General features: G+C 42.1%; 1 protein-coding gene across 6 annotated transcripts in view; it reads left to right on the plus strand.

Moving 5' to 3' along the window:
• Positions 1-20,248, plus strand: part of CNST (consortin, connexin sorting protein) — a 35,707-nt gene extending 15,459 nt beyond the window's left edge. For 3 of the 6 annotated variants that reach the window (XM_032963911.2, XM_032963912.2, XM_032963909.2), the window contains exons 7-11: positions 271-295; positions 7,907-7,997; positions 10,123-11,009; positions 12,491-12,626; positions 13,900-20,248. In XM_032963911.2, coding sequence (XP_032819802.2) covers positions 271-295; positions 7,907-7,997; positions 10,123-11,009; positions 12,491-12,626; positions 13,900-14,201 — 1,441 coding nt within the window. In that variant the 3' untranslated portion in view covers positions 14,202-20,248. The remainder of the gene's footprint in view (positions 1-270; positions 296-7,906; positions 7,998-10,122; positions 11,010-12,490; positions 12,627-13,899) is intronic. The other 3 variants (XM_032963913.2, XM_032963914.2, XM_032963915.2) reach the window with 3 other exon arrangements.
• The last annotated feature ends 983 nt before the right edge of the window (positions 20,249-21,231 follow it).

Raw genomic sequence — 21,231 nt, forward strand, 5'->3', positions numbered from 1 at the left:
GCTTAAGGCGTATACATTTATTTTCTAAATGTTAGCCGTGATAACGTTCACATTTAATGTGATGTCTACGTGGTGTTGCATCGTTCGTGTTAAGCACGAGTTAAAGACTCGCGCGTGGCGGTGTTTGACATACAGGGGTTTATCATTTCACGAAGGTGAGGTTGACAGCTTGACAGCTTGACAGCTTTTACGGCAGTCATGTAGACAACTTGCGAGGGAAGCTGGTTGAACATTAAACGAAGACTGGCGCTTCTCACATTTGTTTTTCAGAGTTCACAATGCTGCAGATACAAAGGTAAGAATGGATTTTCATTTTTTCCTTCCTGTGTTGAATACGACCTGTCGGGTATACAACACAATGTATAATGAAACCATTTCATTTTAACAAGGCAAACACGGCGAGTATGGTCAGAGTGAATAATGACATACCCACATCTTGGGTTTATGCACCAGTTCAAAGGTTTGAGTCTGGTTAATTTGTGTCAACTCTTTCACCATCTGCCAGTGTTTTTCAATGTCACATGTCCGGACTATATGACAGATATTCTATGTTTGTTCTAATTTAAAGTTGGTCACATTTTTGCTACGGGCGAGTCGGCGATAACTACAGCTCCACTTCTTTTCACGGCACACGTTTATGTTGTTTGATTTGTCTCTTATGAATAAATTTCGAAGGTGGCATTTCTTTCTCACAGACCTGAAAAAAAACACACGAGGAAAGACGATGCAATTGAGAGTTGATTCTCAAAATATAAAAATTAAAATACTGTATGTTCAAGTAAATAAAGTAAATTGAACTGCATGCTCAATCATTGGGTGCTCTTCATTGATGGGCTTGATCCAGTGGTAGACATGTCCCTGTTCCTTTGCTAGGGACCAGTCTTTCCAGAGACAACCTTTTGTTGCCTTACCACAAAATTATGCTCATCGGTAGTACTAATTTAACCGGCCGACCGACCCGGGATGAATTATTGTGATAAGTCAATCCTGTCTGGAATTTCTACTCGCGTTGCCACTGCTAGAACCTTGCCCTACCAACCAAACCTATTGTGTTTTTTGAGGCGTAATTTACTATCCGAACTCTATTATACGATGAATTGAAGATATATGGATTGAGTAAGCAAGAGGTCAGTAGTGTGGACTTTAGAGTATCGCACAGTGGCTATAGGGAGACGACTACCAGCGTTCGACTATCTACTATCTATTTACGTCATTGTGCTCATGGCAGTGTGCCATTGTGAGAGTGAGAGAGCATGGTGCACTTGTTTGTTGAAAAGAGTGTGCAGAAATATTACTCTGTTTTTGGACTGTCCACTTGCCATGCATGCATGTTGACGTAGAAACCTCAATTTCCACTTGCAAAAGTGTGCGTGTGAGAGCATTGACAAAACTCCGCCACATTCCTGTTTATGGATGCTTAGCGTGTAAGTGAATGCATTGATAGTGGTGTTACTTTTTAATGGCAGCATAAACCAAGGAAATATGAGACTGATACTAATGTCTGCAAATTAGCGTTGTCTCAATTTGAATGTATGGCTTTGTTTCTCTAATCCAAAAAAAATACAAATAATGTTAGAAGAACTTAATAGAGAAGCCTGCAAAGTTCGGCTCAATATAATTCTCAGCAAAACAAAGTGATGTACGCAACTGAAGGACACATGATAAAACACAATAGAATGTGGATACCTAGGACAGGTATTGCGGGTGGATCGAGATCAAAATTAGGAACTTGAGAGGTGGATGAAAGCAGTTTGGATTGCTTTTGAAAATCCGAACTTGCTCATGAAAATATCAATGTAACTAAAGAACATTTCTTTAATCGGTGTATTTTACCTCCTGTGGTGTATGGATCAGAAACATGGACATTGACCAAAAAAATGTGTGCCAATAAGTGTGTGGAAATACATGATAGGAATTACATTGAGAGACAGAAATAGTAGCATGGATTAGATAACATACGCATCATTTAAACTGTCAAGAAGAATTAGTGGGCTTGGGAAGGATATGATGCTTGAAGTGATGATGGCCGGTGCTCGAGACTGACGACAGAGTGGCAGCCAAGGGATGGAATGTACCGGAGAGAACGTCTACTGTGGAGATGGAGTGGTGGAATTAGCAGGTGCTGGGTGTGGAGTGTTTTATTGCAGGACTGCATGTTGGCAGCTTGGCCTTTATCCAGCAGTGGATTGATCATGGCTGATGTAAATGTTGATGACTAAAAATGTAAAACTACAGTATAGGCCTCACGAAGTATTTCTACACGCGTTGCACTCTCGTCATATCCCCGCCAACATTGTACACACACCTCGGACAATGACAGAATTCCAATAAAGTAAAGTTTACACGTGTACTGTCAGAGATTTAGTACCATGGAAAAGGCACTTCCAACTTTCAGACGAGCTCAGACTACAAGACGGCTAAAGAAAACCATGCAGAGTTCGTACTCTTGACCCAAAAGTTTCTGCTGTGTATTAATAACGTCAATGGCAGTGTTGACCAGCCTTTCCACTAGTTACGTAGTCTGAAAGAATTGGGGTTTTTTTGTCTTGTCCTTGCCATGTTATCAACTGCTAGCAATTCCTAAAATGGTGTTTTGGACAAAGTATGTATATTTTAGAGTTGAAAAAAAATCTTTCCAGAAGACCACGTGCAACAGCTGTAAATTGTATTTTTTTTGTTGGATGAGGGGTTGGGTGGAATGGTGAGATGTGAGCATGGATCGGGCAAGGCTCAAACATTTTTTATAGGTTGGTATTTGTAATTTGTTATAATTTGTTGAGCTGAAGCAAATTGGCAGTGCCCGTTACAATTGTCTTAAAAAATAACACAAACCTGAAATGGAAGTATTTTTTTATGGCTTACTCAGGTATTTATACGCAGTACTGTACCTGGTTACTGATACCCCCCCCCCCCCCAGTCCAAGGATAAACGAAAATCAATAAATGGTCATGACATATATCATAAACACAGAACCTTCCCTCACGTAACTGCCATACCAGCAGAAAAGACGCTTGTGCTACAATGCTTTATTCTGCGTTGCTATCGCCATGACAAACGGTTCAAAAGCAGGGTGTAATAAGGTGCAGTTCTTAAAATATCTCGCTCGCCTAACAATTAACAAATTGCCACGTATGTACAGTACTTAGCCTGTGGAAAGGTTCACTTGAACTTCACTGGGTTGTATTACAGTTCTCTGTGGTAATGCACATTTACACGAGGAATGCGTAATTAGGAAGTTGCGCATGTGACCACACTGCCTTCACGTTATGTGAGCAACGTAATGTTCAGTTCTGATGTAGAATGTTTACATGGTCGCTTTGCCTATTGTGTCACAGATGGTTGCTATTCAGAGGTATACGGTACACCTAATGGCAGGGTTCCACTGTCATATACAATGTTTTCAACAGACGGGACTACGTTTACCTAAATGATAGGAATGATTCGATGGAGAAATTGCTTTTCACACTGGGATGAACGGGAGATAATTAGCTTTCGGAGGAGCAGTGCTGATGTTACCGCCGCCGCAGAGACCATTTAATATTAATCAGGCATAAAGCTTTCGTGACTGCAGGAATTCATACTCTTTGGGTCTTTCGGTAAAGTCACGTAGATATAATTTTTTATATATATCTACGTGACTTTACTGAAAGACCCAAAGAGTATTCATGAGGCAGTTTAACTGTCGTAAGTTTTGTAGCTTTTAAATTGTCCCCAGGCCAGTTGCCGGCCATTTTCTTCTGCCAATTTTAGTACATGCGTGTGGTTAATGTCAACCTTTCTCAATTTGTTTCTTTTTCGAATTCGACTTGTAAGTTTGAAATTATCTGTGTTTCCATTAATAGGAATGAATACCGCAGCAATTACCGCCTTCCACATTTCCAACCCAAACATTCCAATGTGTAAATATTGACATTCATGGGCGGAGGTTGGTTAAATGCACAGGAGATGCCTGGCTGGGTGGCCATAGGTGGTGGCATGTGAATATTATTGAACTTGTAACGTGGGAGGTCACGAATTGGGGCCACAGGTTGGACAAACCAAAAAGAGCTTTGCCTCCCTTGAAGAGGGTTTGCGTGTGCTGCAGCTTTGCTGGAGTCAGCTCAGTAACTGAGTGATCGAAATTAAAATGTGTGAATGTATGTGCGCATGTATTTCTGATGTGTAAAACACCTCGTGAAAATCGGTACAAATTGGTCCTATTGAGCTTTGAGAGTTCATTAGCACTTGCTGATGCAGAACAAGGAAGTTTCTTAAGTAATAAACATTGGCTTTTTGACAAGTCTCGTCATAAAACTTATGCTCTTTGGGTCTTTCGGTAAAGTCGCGTACATAGAAAAATAATTTAAAAATCACGTTTCGATTGCTTGTGTTGCGATGGAAGGGTCGTGATTTTTTATTTTTCTATCTACGTGACTTTACCGAAAGACCAAAAGTATGAATTCCTGCAGTCGCGAAAGCTTTAAGTCAAGATATAAACGTTATAGTCTATACGACAGGCAATTGGCACACTGGTTAGAACAGTTATATCGCATTTTAAAGGTTTTCAGTAGAAATCATGGTTGGGACAAACTCAACCGAGCATCTCTCCGGGTTCAATAAAATTAATTCCATAGTGTGAGAATTCATAAGTGGCCTACCTATGGACAGACTGGGCCTCAATGGGAATGTGGAATTTTCACAACTGACTCAGAGGCCACCAATAAAACTGAATTTGATTCATTATACAACAGAAATTGACATTGGTGCACAAATAACAAAAACTTTAATCAATTAAACTGCCCTAAAAGGAAAACAAATAAATGGGGTTTTGGCCAATTACCCTTCGTCATAGCAGAGCGAGCATGAATAAGGACGTTTTCCCCAAACGTCACCTGTTTTTATATATTGTTTTCCTTTTAGAGTTGTTCACGATGAATTGTGTTTGAGAAGGTTAAGAATCTTCAAAAATCTTCAATGAATGAACAATTTATCGATTGCGGTGTACTTTAAGTCATGCATATTATACATTAAATCTCCATATACCGTTGGAATCGTTTGTTATGACAAACCGATGGTTATACCCTTGGAGCCATTCACAAAACAACTGTTTGGATAATCAATCGACAAGATTTATAAATTCATGTAACTAATCCAGCACCTATTTTAAGTCGGCATATTTGTCGTGAAATCATCCAATGTTTACACGCAAATATATTTTTTAATGTGCTATCAGTACTAACATTAACAAGTTGGCCCTAACGTAAATACTTTTAAACGCTGTTGCGCAAATGATGTCACGCTGCCCATAAAAAAAAAATCTGTATTTGGACACTGATGTAAATACTGTTTTAACCAGGGTGGCCCTATGTAGGTATGCAGCCTTTATTTAAACCAGGTGAGAGTCAAGTGAGACAAATTGTTCAACTTCCGTGAACTGGGGAGTAGGTCACTTTTGTAAATTAACAACAAACGTGTACAATGTGTCGTATGTGTGTTAAACTTATTTTGCACCGTACGTAGCAACTGTGCTAATAGGAGCTCAGGTTTTGACCTTTCAACACCCAAATTGGTGGCAATTAGGGCTCTCATCAATCTACTCTGCACAAAATAGGTATATACAGGTATGTCATTTCTTGCGTTCAGCTGGGTTTAGTGTTTTCCCAACCAGCCACTCATGCGGCTCCTTGACTGAAATGTGTGTTGCAAATGGCACAACCCAACATTTTTAATAGTGTTGTAAATGAGACTTTTGTCTTTACGTGTACTTGTATTTAAATAAAATTGAGCACCCATGTGTTGTGATTTTAGAGTAAATGTTGAATGTATGTATGTTGAACTTCTTTCACGTGAACGTAGCCAACCGTGCTAATCGGAGGTGACCTGGGTTAAATTTCTTCAAATTTTGACCATTTCATTTGACGTCTAGCAAATCCTCTTAATTCAGATTTTATGTATATACCTACTATAATCACCCAGGAATGTCTGTCCTTAATGCTCGTGATGTCACTCCACATTGACCAGCCACCCTCATTAATAATCATGAGCAGGTGACGTCACTCCACATCGAACAGCCTCCCTCAATATTCATAAGGTGACGTCCTCCAAATGGACACCCCCCCCCCCCATTCATAATATTTAGCGGCTGACGTCACTCCACATGGGGGGCCGAGGCGCCTCCTCCCCCCTCCTCAGCGCCTCCCCCCTCCTCAGCATCAACTGACAACCCTCACTACAAAGGCAGAACTCTCACGTCACGAGATCTCCGTAACGCTTTTGAGACATCAAAGTAAAAAGGACGTCATGATGAACAAGGGATTATAACCTTAAAATGAAATAGGTCTGTGTCACCACGCCCTTACAAATTGCACATGCATTGATGCAATGAATATATCACGTCGCGGTCTGCTTTTCGCTTGCAAGTTTCACATTTACTGCAATACACCCGTCTTTGGATGGGCAATATGTATAATACTGAACTGGTATTTTGCATTTGACCAAAACTTTCAACTTAGTTTTTTTTATATTCACAACTATTTGGGTTATTTGAATAAACAAAGCTAATTTTTGAATTTCTCAATCTACTCAACTATTTTTGACCTACTCTTGGGCTTCAACATCTCAGATATCTACAGAAAATGCAATTTACATCATAGATGGAGCATTTACTGAAGCTGTTCTCAAAAGGGGGAACTGACCAAATATCCTATGCAGGACCCATATGAAAAAGAGTTTTGAGACTGTTGATATCTTGCATAAATAAGGACTTTATCAAATGAATGTAATATCCACTTAAATTAAATCTACATACTATTTATTGTCAATGAAATACACGTGTTTAAGGATATAGTATATGTTTTTGTTTTCGGAAGCATTGCATTCAAAATACATTGTCATGCACATGTCACCAAACCTGTGATAGTGCACCAATATCCGAATGTACTGTATAGGCATAATATTTTAAGACAACCCATACATCTTGTAATGTTAAACCTCCTCACTGATTTGACAATGGGACTTTTGATGTCCTGGACCTTGAAATGCAATTGCATGAAGAAAAAAAACAAGTACTCTTAATGTTTTGGAGATTGTTAAATTAGTGACGGGAATTAATGCACGTCATTCGGTCCAATGTGCAACACCTACACAATGCCCCATCGCGTCCTGTTGTGCTGTGATCGCATCCTGAGATGATTGTGAGCCTGGAGAAGAGTGTACGTGTCTTTGTGTGCGCACAGTTTTGCCGTTCAGTGTGTCGGCGTGTGGGTTGTTAATTTTGTGAGCACATTTTGCGCACTTATGTTCAAATTATGTGTGTATGTTGAACTTCTTTTGCGCACCGTATGTAGCCAACCATGCTAATCGAAGGTGCGGGGGAAGGACAACAAACTAAACACAACAAAGAAGTGCTAAAGAAATACGTTTTCAATCTAGATTTAAAAGTTCATAGCTCCAGTGCCTTCCTAATATCGGAAGGAAGATCATTCCAGACGACTGCAGAAACGCATCTTGTCACAAGTGTGTTTTTCTAGCTGCGATTACGTGATTGCACCCTTGTGTTTGTGTGTTGTAAGTTACTTTCTGTTTATGTATTTGAGTGTTAGCACACTAGGAAGCAATAATTCCACATCATCAGTAAGTAATAGGCGTCTGAACCTGGCATGGACCATAGGGCCAACACGGACCAAAATCTGTATTTGTAGTGGGTACAATAGCATCAACTTGCGGAAAGACACAATTGATCAAGCTTGGTACTGGCTAAGCCACATCCTCTTGCCGACCTTAATAGACGTTTATTTACAGTACTTGCCTTGACAGTTTTCTCTATGACTACATTGAGGTCTTTGCAAGCACAAAGGAGAGTGTGTATCTGTACTTAGTTTGTCAATATTTGTACGTGTATTTCAACAAGTGTATTTGCGTTTGTCAGCAGGAAGAGACATCTGGAGAAGCGTTGGTGGGAGTCGTGAGTTTGGAAACTGCCACCCAGTCTGCTGCCACCATGGCCAGCCAAGTCAGCGGTGGGTACCACACCTCTGCTAGAATCTTGAGTAATCCATCATAAAGTTTTTTTTTGTGGTTAGATCGCATAAATATAAATGTGTTGTTAAACCCGCCACCACCCGACACAGCCAATTAGTAAGGTTTGTCACGTGAACAGAACGTGCCGGTGTGTTTGAGAGTAAACCCAAATTCCTCCTCTTGACAGTGAACCACGAGGTCGCATAAACTGTCTCTCCAATTTCATATTTTATTCAAATCGGGCTGTTTAGTCAACAAAAGTTATTTGGAAAATCGAGTGGGTGCCTTAACATTTAATATTTTCCTTCCAAAAACGTATCTTACTAGGAAAACAACGTGTATGCTCTTTGGATTTGGGAATAAATATATATCCATATGGGACTTAAATAAGCCATATATGATGATTCTACCCAGTTATAGACACTGCATAAATTACAGAAAAGTAGTGACCATTTAAGGATAAATTCTTTAGTAAAATGGAAAATTACTCAACCTTTTCATGAAAACATGTCAGTTTTGATTTCATTAAGGGGAGTTATTGCTCTTGCTTCTTTGCGAAGGTCCAGTAACAGATGATTGACATTCATCCCCTCACTTGTTTGTCCCTGCTCACGGAAACCTAGAACTAATTCACGAAAACTCTTGGTCATTATTTTGCGTTATTATATGTGAACCTCACAGGGTAGTGTTGTGATTGGACTGCCCGTTGTGAGTTCAAATCCTGGTTAGTTATCTGTTCAGCATATCATCTCTCCAGCGTTGAGTAAAGAAGTACCACTTTTTGAGACTTCAGCAGTTATCATATGAGAAATAGGCTCCTGCCATAGGAATGTGGAACTTTCACTCCTGGCTCAGGCTGTCCGTGGAAATAAGTTTTGCCCTGCGCTTGCTTGCTTGAAAAAACATTACTACCAGGTTATAAGACAGTTTTCACCCTCTCTTGTAAATCAAAAGTTTGGGGGTACGTCTAATTATCGAGTAGATGTGTGCCTGTATATCCTTATTGACACTCCGCACAAGTTTAGGGATTTGCTTACTTTTAGTCGCATCTTATAATCTTGACAATTTGGTATATCGTAAAATATATCATGAAATAGTAGAATAATTGCAGTTAACAAAGAGGGTAGTATGTTTTAATTGCATGAAAAAGCATGAACAATGTCGTTTTCTTGGGATAATGCTGAATTGTGAACTATTATTGGCTCAACTGTAGTGTCTGTTATCGTATTGCCATAGACAAATAATGAATGAAGTGCTTTTAATAATTGTTTTAATCACTATTACTGCCATTTGAGAACGTGACTACTCCCTTGTGTTGGTTTAGGCACAGCATATGCTGATATTTGTTCAATATCATTGTTTGCCTTTTCCTCCACGTGCTACTTGTCTACTTTCCTGCTTTAATACGCAGCAGTCTGGCAAATAAGTAATCCAATACACCGTTTGGCGAGGCGTGCATAAAGTTTTTTCGCGATTTAAAAGCGCAATTAATGAACACAAGTTAAATTACTTGAGGTGTTAATTTGCACAACATTCGTTGGGCTCATCGTACCTTCCTGTAATTTTCAATTGACACACAGCATCTTGACTATGGTGGGTTGTCTTTTTTTTTTTAAACAGTGCTTACATACTGTATAATATAGGCATGCAATGAGGCGTTCATTCTTGATGACCATTGATTCTTCATCTCACAAATCCTGCATCGAAGCGTGTGCATTGGAATCTCAGGTGCAAGTGACCCCCTCCAGCCACTAGAGGCTGCTGTATTCACCACTAATGATGAAAAAAAATGCTATATATTTTTAATCGAATCATAACACTAAATGACAATTAATTTACGTGCTGTGCAAAAGAAGTTCAACATACATTCATTGTGTCACCCAGTTATGAAGGATGTTGCATTTTATATCTATTCAAATCAGTGTCCAATATGCTGTTGTTCTTGCTTATAAAATCACATCTGTTTACGCATAGCTGTATGTGACAAGTGTCTGTTGTGTTAGTTTTACCTAAAGTAAAACCATTTCAAACAAACTACGCAAGAAAGGAATGTTACCATGTAACAAAGGAATGTCTGAAGGAAAACTGAATCCTGACTAAGTGAACACATGTTCCTCTTAACAGCAGACGCAACAAAATCAATATCTTCACCGTCTTCACCACCGCAGCTGCTGGACGATAGCCCTCCTGGGTCTCTCCAGGATGCAATGGAGAGACAGGCTGTAACGGAGCCCATTAACGGAGCTTGCAAATCGCTGGAGCTGGACACCGAGGGAATTTCGACGACCACTGAAGAGCAGAGGGTAGCGGTCGCGCAAGCGGCCGAGGGGTCCACCAGCGGCGCACACGTAAATCACGGAACAGCGTGGGACACGGAGCTTTTGGATGCACAAACATCACCAAAGGTTCAAGGTCCTGCCGAGGACCAGAGGCCCTTGGAGTCGACGGTGAAATCCATGGACCTCGGAAGCGCTCTTCATGCACCCGGGGAAGTGATTGTGTCGAGGGTGGCGGCCGGGGCAGGAGCCGCCTCTCAAAAACTGCTCCGCGACGGAAGTCCGCCCGCGTGTTTGGACGTGCGGTGCGGGGAATTCGGCCACGTGATGAGGATCCCACCACCCGCGTACGCGCTGCAACCGGAAGAGGCCGACGAGGCTGGTGAAGGGCCACCGGAGGCACTGGCCACCGAGCCCAGTTGCCCATCCCCGGCGGCATCTGGAGATGGATTGGTGGAGACGGCTTGCGGTCGCAGTGAGAGTAGAGGCAGCCGAGTAGATGGGGCCACCATCGACAGCCTCACCGAGCCAATGACAGGTGAAGAGGAGGACCCAGAGCGGGCGGAGGAGACGAAGGAGGAGCAGGAGGAGGATGAAGAGGAGGAAGAGGAGGAGGAGAGCATGGAGCCCAAGGCGATGGCTCTGTGCACATTGGCCACGAATGGGATGCGTTTGCAGGAGGGAGATGAAATGGCGGAACTGGACGAAGAAGCCAAGAGGATCAAGATCGAGCAGGTAACGAGTTTTTCAGGGTTAATGTTAAATGAAACATGCTAAAAGAATGTCGTGTTTAGGTTTAGCGTTAGGCGGGTTGACTGGGGTGTTGTTCTCACCAAGGGGTTTTGCACGAGCATGAACGTGTCGCATGACTGTGACCTTGGCAGTCACAGTCCAGCAGAGATTTTTTTTTTTGTGGTGGTGGTAGCATTCCAGTTAAAATTGTGGCGCGAGAAGAAAAAATACCTCCTTTTAAGGCAGCATGATGATTTCACACTCGCAGAACCACCAATGGGCTGTTATGAACACACCAGACAAATAGGATTGTGTCGTGTTTTTTTTTTTTACGTCACGTAAATATCTTTCTCCAACAACTCTCCAGATATCTTGTGAACAGACTACTTAACGGGATACCATGTCTCATTGCCTCTGTGATAAGAGTCAATGAGACTCTATTCATGTTCCGTCATGTTTGTCGTTCGCATTGTTTTATTAGCAAGCACACATTGTCGGCTCTAATCATGCCGGTGATGTTTTTTTTTTAAAAAAACCCCATCAATGAGGTATTGATGAACTCTTAACCTTGGGACATTCCGCGCGCATCGATTTTTCCATAATGCTGTTGAAAAGCGTATACAGTGGGCTGTATGTTACATGCGATAGATGCACATGAAAATAAGTGCGTTGCTATGTGGGAGATGCGTAAAAAGCAGATATTGATTTGATAAAATTGTGCATGTGACATCCCCATGGGATTATGATCAATTAGCAGCTTGCAATTTGCTGTTAGGTAGACAATTCATGCCCATATGATATAGTTTACAGGTCGAAATATATATTTTTATGGTGGTGATGGCGACCATGACCAACAGTTCACCACCGTCAAGGGAAAATGCCGTTAAAACTAAAAAGGGAAGATAAATACAACAGTGATGTACGACCAGTGCTGTTATATTGTGAAGCTGAAGGCCCGGCGAGACTTTGATAGCATGGGCATGCGTTGAAAAGAGATGGAAGAGGATTCAGTTATAAGAGCTGCAGAGATGTTGTTGCAGAGCAGGAGGAGTAGAGGGAGACTTGAGGGTGAGGTGAAACGAACGAGATAGGACAGTGGATGTGATTAAAGAAGAGCCACGAGATAGAAGTGCGTGGAGGAAGAAAGCCGAGCAGCAGACCCCACTCACAAATGGCACTTTTGACTCGAGAGTATACGAACCACTGTCGACGGATGACAAAGTGGTACTCGGATTATAGGGGGATGACGCTGGTCCTATAACGCTGTCAACTGAGTTTTCTGTTGTGTGAGAGGCAATCTCAGCTGGCTCTCGCCTGAAAGAAATACAGGTCATTGAATTTGTTGCTTGTCAGCAAATCCGATCCAAAGTGTGTGTGTTTTGTTTTTTTGGTGTGTGCGTCGGCACCGTCTTGGTTGACACCTTCCTGCTCGCTCCTTTGCTCGCCTTGTGGGCCGGCGCCGTGCGTCACATGGTGGCGGTCAGTGGGCACGTCCGCAGAACCTCACCTCCATTCTAAAGAAGCGCGGGAACGAAGGCTCTGTGAAGGACGGGGCGGACCGCGGCCGCACGGGGAGGCGCGTGCGGTTCTCCTACCCGGACAACTCCGCAGTGGAGCCAGGTGTGTGTTCTCTTCAAACTATTTTAAAATATTTTTTTTTTATTTTACCCAGATCTTTGCCACTTCTCAGATGCGACCTGGCCGCAAAAGATAGCTCAACGAAGTGGTTTATGTGGAAATTTAAAGCAGCCAAATACTCTTAGCGCGTGTTGCTAAATGTGGAGGGAAAAACTGGAGGACCGAGAGAAAAAATCCATGTGACTACAGGGACTCCAAATATACAGGCGTCAGGGTCGGAATCAAACCCACGACCTCCTGCATAACAGGCGAGGGAGTTAACATCTCGCCACCACCAACAAGTGGCAGATTTGTGCCAGAAAGGCACCACGTATGTAAACAAAAATAAAAATTTACTTGACCATCATCCACTTCTTCATTCAACCACCTCGCTCACTCGCCTAACTCGTTCGCCTAACTCGCTCACCTAACTCGTTCGCCTAACTCTCTCACCTAACGCTTCCACCTAACTCGCTCGCCTAACTCACATTCAAACTCACTCACCTCGCTTGCATTTAAACTCACTCATGGATGTTACGTGTGTTCCGGTTCTTTCTCTTTCAGTTATCTCAAGGCTAGAACTGTCTTTGGAATGAAATACTGTGCACATTTGCACTGACTCGTATAGAACTGACCGTATAAATATTATGATTTAACAATAACATGGCATTGGTATTGTGCCCACTTACTTGTTGAATGTTCTTTTGATCACCAGTAGTGATTTGTCCTCCCCCCACCTCCGATTAGTCCCCTCCCCGCACCTCTGATTAGCACAGTTGGCTGCATACAGTGCGAAAAAGTTAAACATATGTTTCCCTTCTACGTGACTTTACCGAAAGAACCAAGAATATTCATCTCCAGTCAAAGTGTATGTCAAAGGTACTCTGAATGCATTCCAAGACTACATCATGATGTGCCAGCTTTGAAGACAAAATCTGAAGTTTTTATTTTACCTGCATCTTAAATGAAATAAAATGTAGATTTTTTTTGGGAAGTACTTTAGCTGAGAAGGTGAAGAGTTAAATTTATGGCTTTTAGTTGTCAACTTGGCTCATCAACTCTCCGGAGTTAATAAAATCCATACAACTTTGTTGAATATTAAGTTCTCGTTCTGTGCAGTGACTAGTCATAGCAATGTAGAATTTCCAGCTCTACCTCAGAGCCACCAACAAACAACATGGATACCGCCCCATGCTCATTTGAGAAGGCAGAAACTTTTAATTCCATTTTGCCTTACATTTCATCCATCCTCTTGCCCGGACTATATCCTTCCCAGACACAGAGGAAGGAGGCGCCAGCTGCCTGCTACTGCTGCTGCTCATGCTGGGCACCGTGCTGGTGAGCGTCCTGGGCACGGCCTTCTACTGCTACCTGTTCGCCGACAGCGACGTGGAGCGGACGTTGGGAGATTCGGACGCGGCGGCGACGGCCCAGGCTTGCGCCGACTTCCGCGCGCAGACCAAGGTCTACTACGGCCGCGCGGCTCGCTGCCTCTCAGCCACGGCCGAAGCTCTGCAGCATTGCCTCTCGGCTGCGTCAGGGTGGCTCACATCGCACCTCAACGCAACGTCGGTTTGACAAAAACAACCACCCTCCCACCCCCTCACCTAAACAACTTTGCGACGAACCCACTGTTGGTCCCGTATGGCTGCCACCATGGCGACTGACTCCTGCGCGAATGGCTCGCGTGAAGAGCTCACGCACGCGCCGCCTCTGTTTTGCAGCCTCTTGGTGAGATTTACAGCAAGCGGAGAGCACCAGCGTCACGGAGGGATGTCAATGGGAACATGTGTTTAAAGCGCCTCGTGCGGGAGTGGATGCCGACTTCAAACAGAGTGCTTTGTTGGTGTGCTCCAGAAGCACTTGTAGCAAGCGTGGACATAAATGGAGTTTTGGATGCAAAGTGGGAGGGAGGGGTGGGTATAGTGAACATGGAACTGTTATGTTTTTCAGTCGTTCAACCACAACAACAACAAGAAACAAAACATTCTGATTACATTTTTATACATGTGTAATTGATGTGTTTTGGTTATGTTTTATTTTTGTTTATTTAATGATGGTGTGACTGTGCATCGTGGTTTGGTAGGAACTGGAGGTGGTGGGGGGAGGGAAAGAGCTCTGCGTGTGCTATATTGTTGTGGTGAGCCTCATGGGAGCTGGATTCCTGAGAAACGCTTTACGGGACCGATGTTGGAACACGAGGTAAAGCGTCGCGAGTTCCGCATTCTAGATGGGGCACCTTGGGAGTTGCCCCTGTGACTACATTTTTATATTTAATAGTTTTGTGAACCTTAAATTGCACGGTGCTGTCTTGGTTCCAGAATAATTATTTAGCGAAGCCACGTGCAGGCTGCGATAGTAATTGCAATCATAGATGGATAATGCTACATGTATTAAATATGATCATTTTAATAAGTAATTTATCAAAGTACTATATTAGAATGTGTAGTATTTTATTCCTAATCGTATAGATCATGAGATAAATATAATTAAGGAATATTATTGTTATATTCTTGGTTCTTTCGGTAAAGTCACATAGAAGGGAAACAATAAAATAATAAAAAATATCCCTGCAGTCACGAAAGCTTTAAATCAAAATATTATTGTTATCATCAGAGAAATACCGCTAACAATAATACATTGTTGATTGGAATCCAGTATGTAAACATGACATTTTAATATACAAACAGAAGAATCTATAGCTTTCCAATTATAGCATTCTTGATTTGAACATTCACGTAAACCTTATGGAATGCAGTCAGAGTGGGTGGGTGGGATGAGAGAACCATCCACCAAATTTTACATTGCCAACGAAAGTGCAAGAGTAAGACATTTTGTACATCCAATTCCATGGGCCAAAGTAGGGCTGTGTGCAGGAAGGCGCGCAGTGTTAGCGTCTTGTGAGGGCCCACCTTAAAGTCAGCTAGGATCACCAAAAATGTGCGTTCCCACAAACCCGGGGGGGAGGGAGCGGAGTTGGGGGCGACCGTTGCAACAGCTGGAGCGGTTTCACTGCAGCGTGGGGCTCCCGAGCTGAGCAAGCCATCCTGGGAATCCCAGACGCTAAACGTTCTCACAAAACTGCACGTTGGTAAATAATATTAAATATTAAGTAATATCGAACCACTCCTGGATGAAGAATTCCCTGTGCCGTGCATGTCATGGGGCGCTGTTAATATCACAAATTGGGTTGGTGAAGACGGGGAGCCATAGACGTAGAATTATAGTACAGTACAATGGGTTTTGCTGCACTGCTGTCCGTTGACACCTTAGCCGCGTAGCAACCTACAACGCTTGTATTTATGCATGGTGGTGGTGGTCACCCGTGGGGGGTTGTTTGGCCATACTTGACCATGCTGGTCCGTGTGGGTTGACGAAGGGGGTGACGCCCTGGGCTGGTTCATAAATCACGTGCCCCCTAATGTTAGCCGTGGGCCAGCAATCCCCACTCGGGTTGCCAGCTTCATAGCGCGGTGCATGAACCACCGCGCCAACCAAAACATACACCGGTATCAGACTTTTCATTGATTTAAAATAACAACCCTTAAAGCAAGCTTGGTAAACGATAAATGTGACCTTAGGAATCATTGTGTGATAAAATGAATGGAATGTTGAGAGATTTTGATCGCAGTCCATTTCAAATTGCGATCGATATGGCTTATATACACACACATACACACAATGTGTATACATTTCTACACATCCACTGTGTATACAGAACATAATAGCTGCAAGTGAAAATGTGTGTATATGTATATCGTATGTAGTAATACAATTAAAACCGATTAAATTGGAATATTATCTTGAGCTGCAACAAAGGAGTGCCCCATTTCCTTGGGCATTCCTCAGACATTTTTGGTTTTCTGGGCCCTCTGCATAGTTGCTGAAATATAAAAACTAAAACTGAATCATATTGCACACAGTTGTGGTAATGTCCAAAACAAATGTTCATGACACATTGACCCATTGACCCATTTAGCTGCTGGGACATTGTTCACGTTTTAAAAGATAACTAATAAGAAATGTATATTACAAAAAGGACAAGCTTACACATGTCATGAACACGTTTAGGTGTCTCTAGCAGTGCTGTACTAATCAGTAGAATTGTAACAATTGTGAACCGTTTCACTTCTGCTGCAAAACACAACCCCTCAAATGAATTGGATGAATTGTTAGGATACAGAGTCACGATCCGATTCGAAAATGCGGTCTTCTTTTAACACGGCCGGTGAATGTAGCTGCCACTAGTTGTAACAATGGCTCCGTTACGTACAAAAAATGTCAAAATATAAATTGTTACGCGCGTGAATCGATATTAAAGGTTGCATTGGTGCATTGTCACACCTCGGTTGAGTCACCTCTTGCTAAGTTTCATCAGGATGGGTCCCATTTAATGATGGATTTGATACCGATCACTTGGTGGATCTGAATGTCAATCCAGTTTTCTGCAAGTACACTTGAAAAACACTTCCCTACCGTGTTCAATAAAGCTCCTTTATTATTATAATAATAAAAAAACACATGTTGATTGCTCGCGAGCGTCTTCAGCAATGATGCTTTTGGATTTAAGTTAATTTGAGATAATATAAGCAAATTTTAGAGTACTGTATTTTTACATTTTAGATAATGGTCCTTTGTGAAAACCATTGACCTGAAGAATTTATTATCTGCGCAAGGCATTGTGAGTGAAAATGTTAGGTGTTTTAGGTCTGCTTCTCCACTGCCAGTAGATCATTAAGAAAATGCACACTGCTGTATCCACCACCTAGCTCCTGATGATAGAAACGAGATCATTTCGATCTGAAGCTTTTGTGACTGCAGGGATTAATATTCTTGGTTCTTTCGGTAAATTCACGTAGAAGGGAAATAATTAGATAATACAAATAAAACAAATAAAATTCTCACGACGTTTCGGTCACAACGCAAGCAGCCGTCCTCAGGTGAAGAAACAGCTGTCCAAAAGACATTAGGACGCTGTCTTTCTGACAGCTCTGTTCTTCACCTGAGGACGGCTGCTTGCATTGTGGCCGAAACGTCGTGAGAATTTTGTTTTATTTTTATTTATTTTTACTATTTTATTATTTCTCTTCTACGTGATTTTACCCAAAGAACCAAGAATATAAAAAAACGAGATCGTCAGTTTATGTTAACAATCAGAGCCTTTTCTTTGAACCCCCTTTATTATCCCAGGTTGTTAAACATAAAAGCACGAACAGTCCTCGGTTTACCTACTCTGTTCTGCAGCTGCCTCTCAGCTACAGCCGAATTAAGAGGCCAATTTAGGCCACCTGAACTGGGGACGGTTCGTCTGTCGCTGATTTTTCACTTGATCGTGGTGGGGGGAACCTGACCTATTTAATTTTTTTCTGAAAATGTGGCTTTTACTCGGCTGACTTTGTTGGTGTACAGTCATTTTATTTTCAGAAATGACCTGTAGGGTCGTTGAAGAGATTATAAAATCACGTGCAACTATTAATCGTGAACAATGGAGATGTTTGATCACGTACAACCAGAACCAACTTGAGTGACGTGTGGGACATTTGAACATCGATTTCAAACGTAAACCCCTCAACCGGTACCGTAACACCTAAAACCAGCAAATGTGGTAAGATGCCTGAAAATACTCAATTGTAAAATAGCGTGGAGTACGATGTGGGGAGAAGTGTACAGTGTAAGTGTTCAGGGATTAATTTCTCTCCACGGTCACGGTGCTACTGGCGGATATAAAAAGCCCCTTCGAAATTTATGTTGCGCCCCAAAGGGAGGATCGGCTCCCAGGCCATGTTTAGGCAAGACCCTTTGATAAGCATGTTTGTGGATTTATCATTTATGGCTTGGTGATGCACTGGCGCGTCCTTGTGCAGCAGGTTTTTGTTATTTATTTGTGTGTACCGCTTGGATGAATGCTTGCTAACGCTGGCCCGGTTAGAATGTGGGCAGCTCCGGTCCAGATACTTAATCGTGCTGCTCGACGTTGGCGACACCTTGTGGGATTAATCAATGCTGCGTCCACCGCACCCTGTACTGTGGCCGTTTCACTGGAGGGTTTTGTGAACATGTGGGTGGCATTGTTGGTATGGCATTGTTGGTATGGCATTAAGCGCACAATTAGAAGGTTGAGAGTTAAAAAGTCCTCGTCAGAGAGTTGATAAATTTGATAACCACTTTGTGGAAAGTCAATTACAGTAAAAAAAATGTTTACGAAACAACGTGAGCAGTGTAGATGAATGCTGCCCAGTTGCGTACGGGACACTTTAACTGCTTGTCAGTAAATAAATCACATGGCATGTCTTTTTTTGTCTTTTTACAATTAGTCACTTTTTAGATCCCATGTAGAAAATGTTTAAAAACTCGACACGAATAAATTCCTACATTATAAAATCATATAATGTTTGACATTAGTGAATGAATTGAGGTGCCACTCCCCTCAGTGCTTGCTAAACACAGCGCACAAATATTACAGCAGGAAAAACAGATCGTGGCCGTGCACGTGCAACTGCTCATGGTCGCACCGAGGCATTTGCCCAGATGAACTTTGGGGGGTGTGTGTTCTTGTGATCAGCCGTGTCGCTAGTCTCTACACTGCAACTTAAACTTAACGGGGAGCTAAGTTGCCGCACTTTGTGAGGTGTAACGTTTTCAGATAACGCGAGTGTATGTGGTGTGTTCACATTGTATTTATTATAAATATGAGCGAACGTCTTTCAAACACACGTACTCTTATTGTATATTACTTGCTTGATCTTACTGCCGAACGCATATTGTAGTTATTAAAATAAAAGGACTACCCACCATATAGTGCATTAGCTGATATATATGTTTCAGGCAATTTGTAATATCTGCTTCATTTAATATATATTTCTTAATATAATATAGCACTCCCTGGTGTATATAAATGTATAAATAGGGAGTGTTTTGTGTTGCAATGAGCATATATTTAGGTAAAATAATTAATGTAATGTACAGAGCCAATCTAGATGACACAACATCAAATGCATAGGCATACATTCTAGTGTGACAAAATGTAATTTTGCATAGTTGCACTTCCAATGTGTTGCCACCTACAAAGGCGAAAGGAAAACTATATTGTATGATTTACTCATGCCTGTTTTTTAACGATCACGTGGGAATGCCACCACTGGCTTGGAGCCACCAACACAGATGACGGATGCCCTCTTGCTCACTTGAGTCGTAGACATTTTTACTTTACGGGTTATATAATATATATTGACTTAAAGCAGTGTCCTGGTAAAATGACTTACGTGCAAGTAGACAGTATGTTTGTGTAATGGTAAATAAACCTGAACACGTGATGTATTTGAGTGAGCTTTTCACTTCACTCCCGAATTGTCTCGTGTGAGAGTGTATTGTGCTTCACGTGTTGTGTGTGTGTGCTTTATGCTGATGGTAAATAAGCAAATGTCTACGTTTCTGAACTTTCCATATGGGTTATTCACTTGCAAGCTTTTAAATCTTGATATTTCCCAATTGGTGACGTTTTTAACATCTGTAACTCTTATAGGAGACTGATCTTAATGCTGTTTTGAACTTGACTCCCATGATGATGTGTTTTTGTAATTTTGTGTTAAAAGATTTTTCGTAAATAAAAGACCGTCCACCTGCAATATCTGTATAAATATACAGCACACCACTGGGCTTGTCTGCATATACACATCCAATGTTTTTGACTTTGTCATTAAGTGACAAGGAAAATACTTGTACCATTTCTTCACAGCGTACAAAATTTAGATTATCCTTTTAGTTTCCTCACACTGAATATAGTAGCAGCCAGCTGAACCATGTGAAGGTGAGGTGGGTGGGCACGACTCGACTTAAATAAAAAAAAGTCAGCCTCTTACTTTTGACATGGTGGTGGTGGTGAATAGTCAGGGATGCGTCAGGAGTACAGAACCATGTCTACAGAGTAAAATATAACATTGCTTGAACTTCCCCATGTGCTTGGGACAAATGTCTCACTTTGTTTTTACATAAAATTAGTGAGCGCTCCTTAACATGTCCACTAGGGTGTTACTCAGAAGTTAAGGTTGTTATTTTCAAGGTCGCATGCCTTCTGGTTGCATTCATTTGCCTGTTGAACTGAAGCCACTGCGAGTTGATAGACAATCCCTCAATATTCACTGGTGCTCACCGGAGTTGAACAATGCATTATAGTGAACTAGCTGTACTACCCGGCTTCGCCCGGGACTTGGATCCACCACGCGCGGCCGCCTTTGTCTCCCCAGTGGCGATGTTCACACAGCACAGAAGTTACTCGTTTGAGGCTGAGTCGACCTAGGGGAGGCCCAGGAGCGGTTGAAATAATCGTCACCGGTGGTGGCCGTGAGCGGGAATCGAACTCGGGTCGCCGGGTTCGTAGCGCGGCGCGCTAACCACTACACTACAATGCGTTACGCTTCCACATGCGCGGGTCACGTGACAGATGTGACGTCAGCTCACTTGCCGTGCAAAATAAATATGCATTATTGAGCTCCCCCCCCTAAAAAAATACAAAAGTGTATTTTTATAATTTTGGCATGGTGTGCAGTCTGGAAATTACCCACATGGCAAATTTCAGGTTTGTTGCATGTCGGGAAGTACGCTAAACATT

This window comes from Petromyzon marinus, chromosome 31 (assembly GCF_048934315.1).
Source record: "Petromyzon marinus isolate PM22_M1 ecotype Great Lakes invasive population chromosome 31, UKy_Petmar_22M1.pri1.0, whole genome shotgun sequence".
Taxonomy (NCBI): domain Eukaryota; kingdom Metazoa; phylum Chordata; class Hyperoartia; order Petromyzontiformes; family Petromyzontidae; genus Petromyzon; species Petromyzon marinus.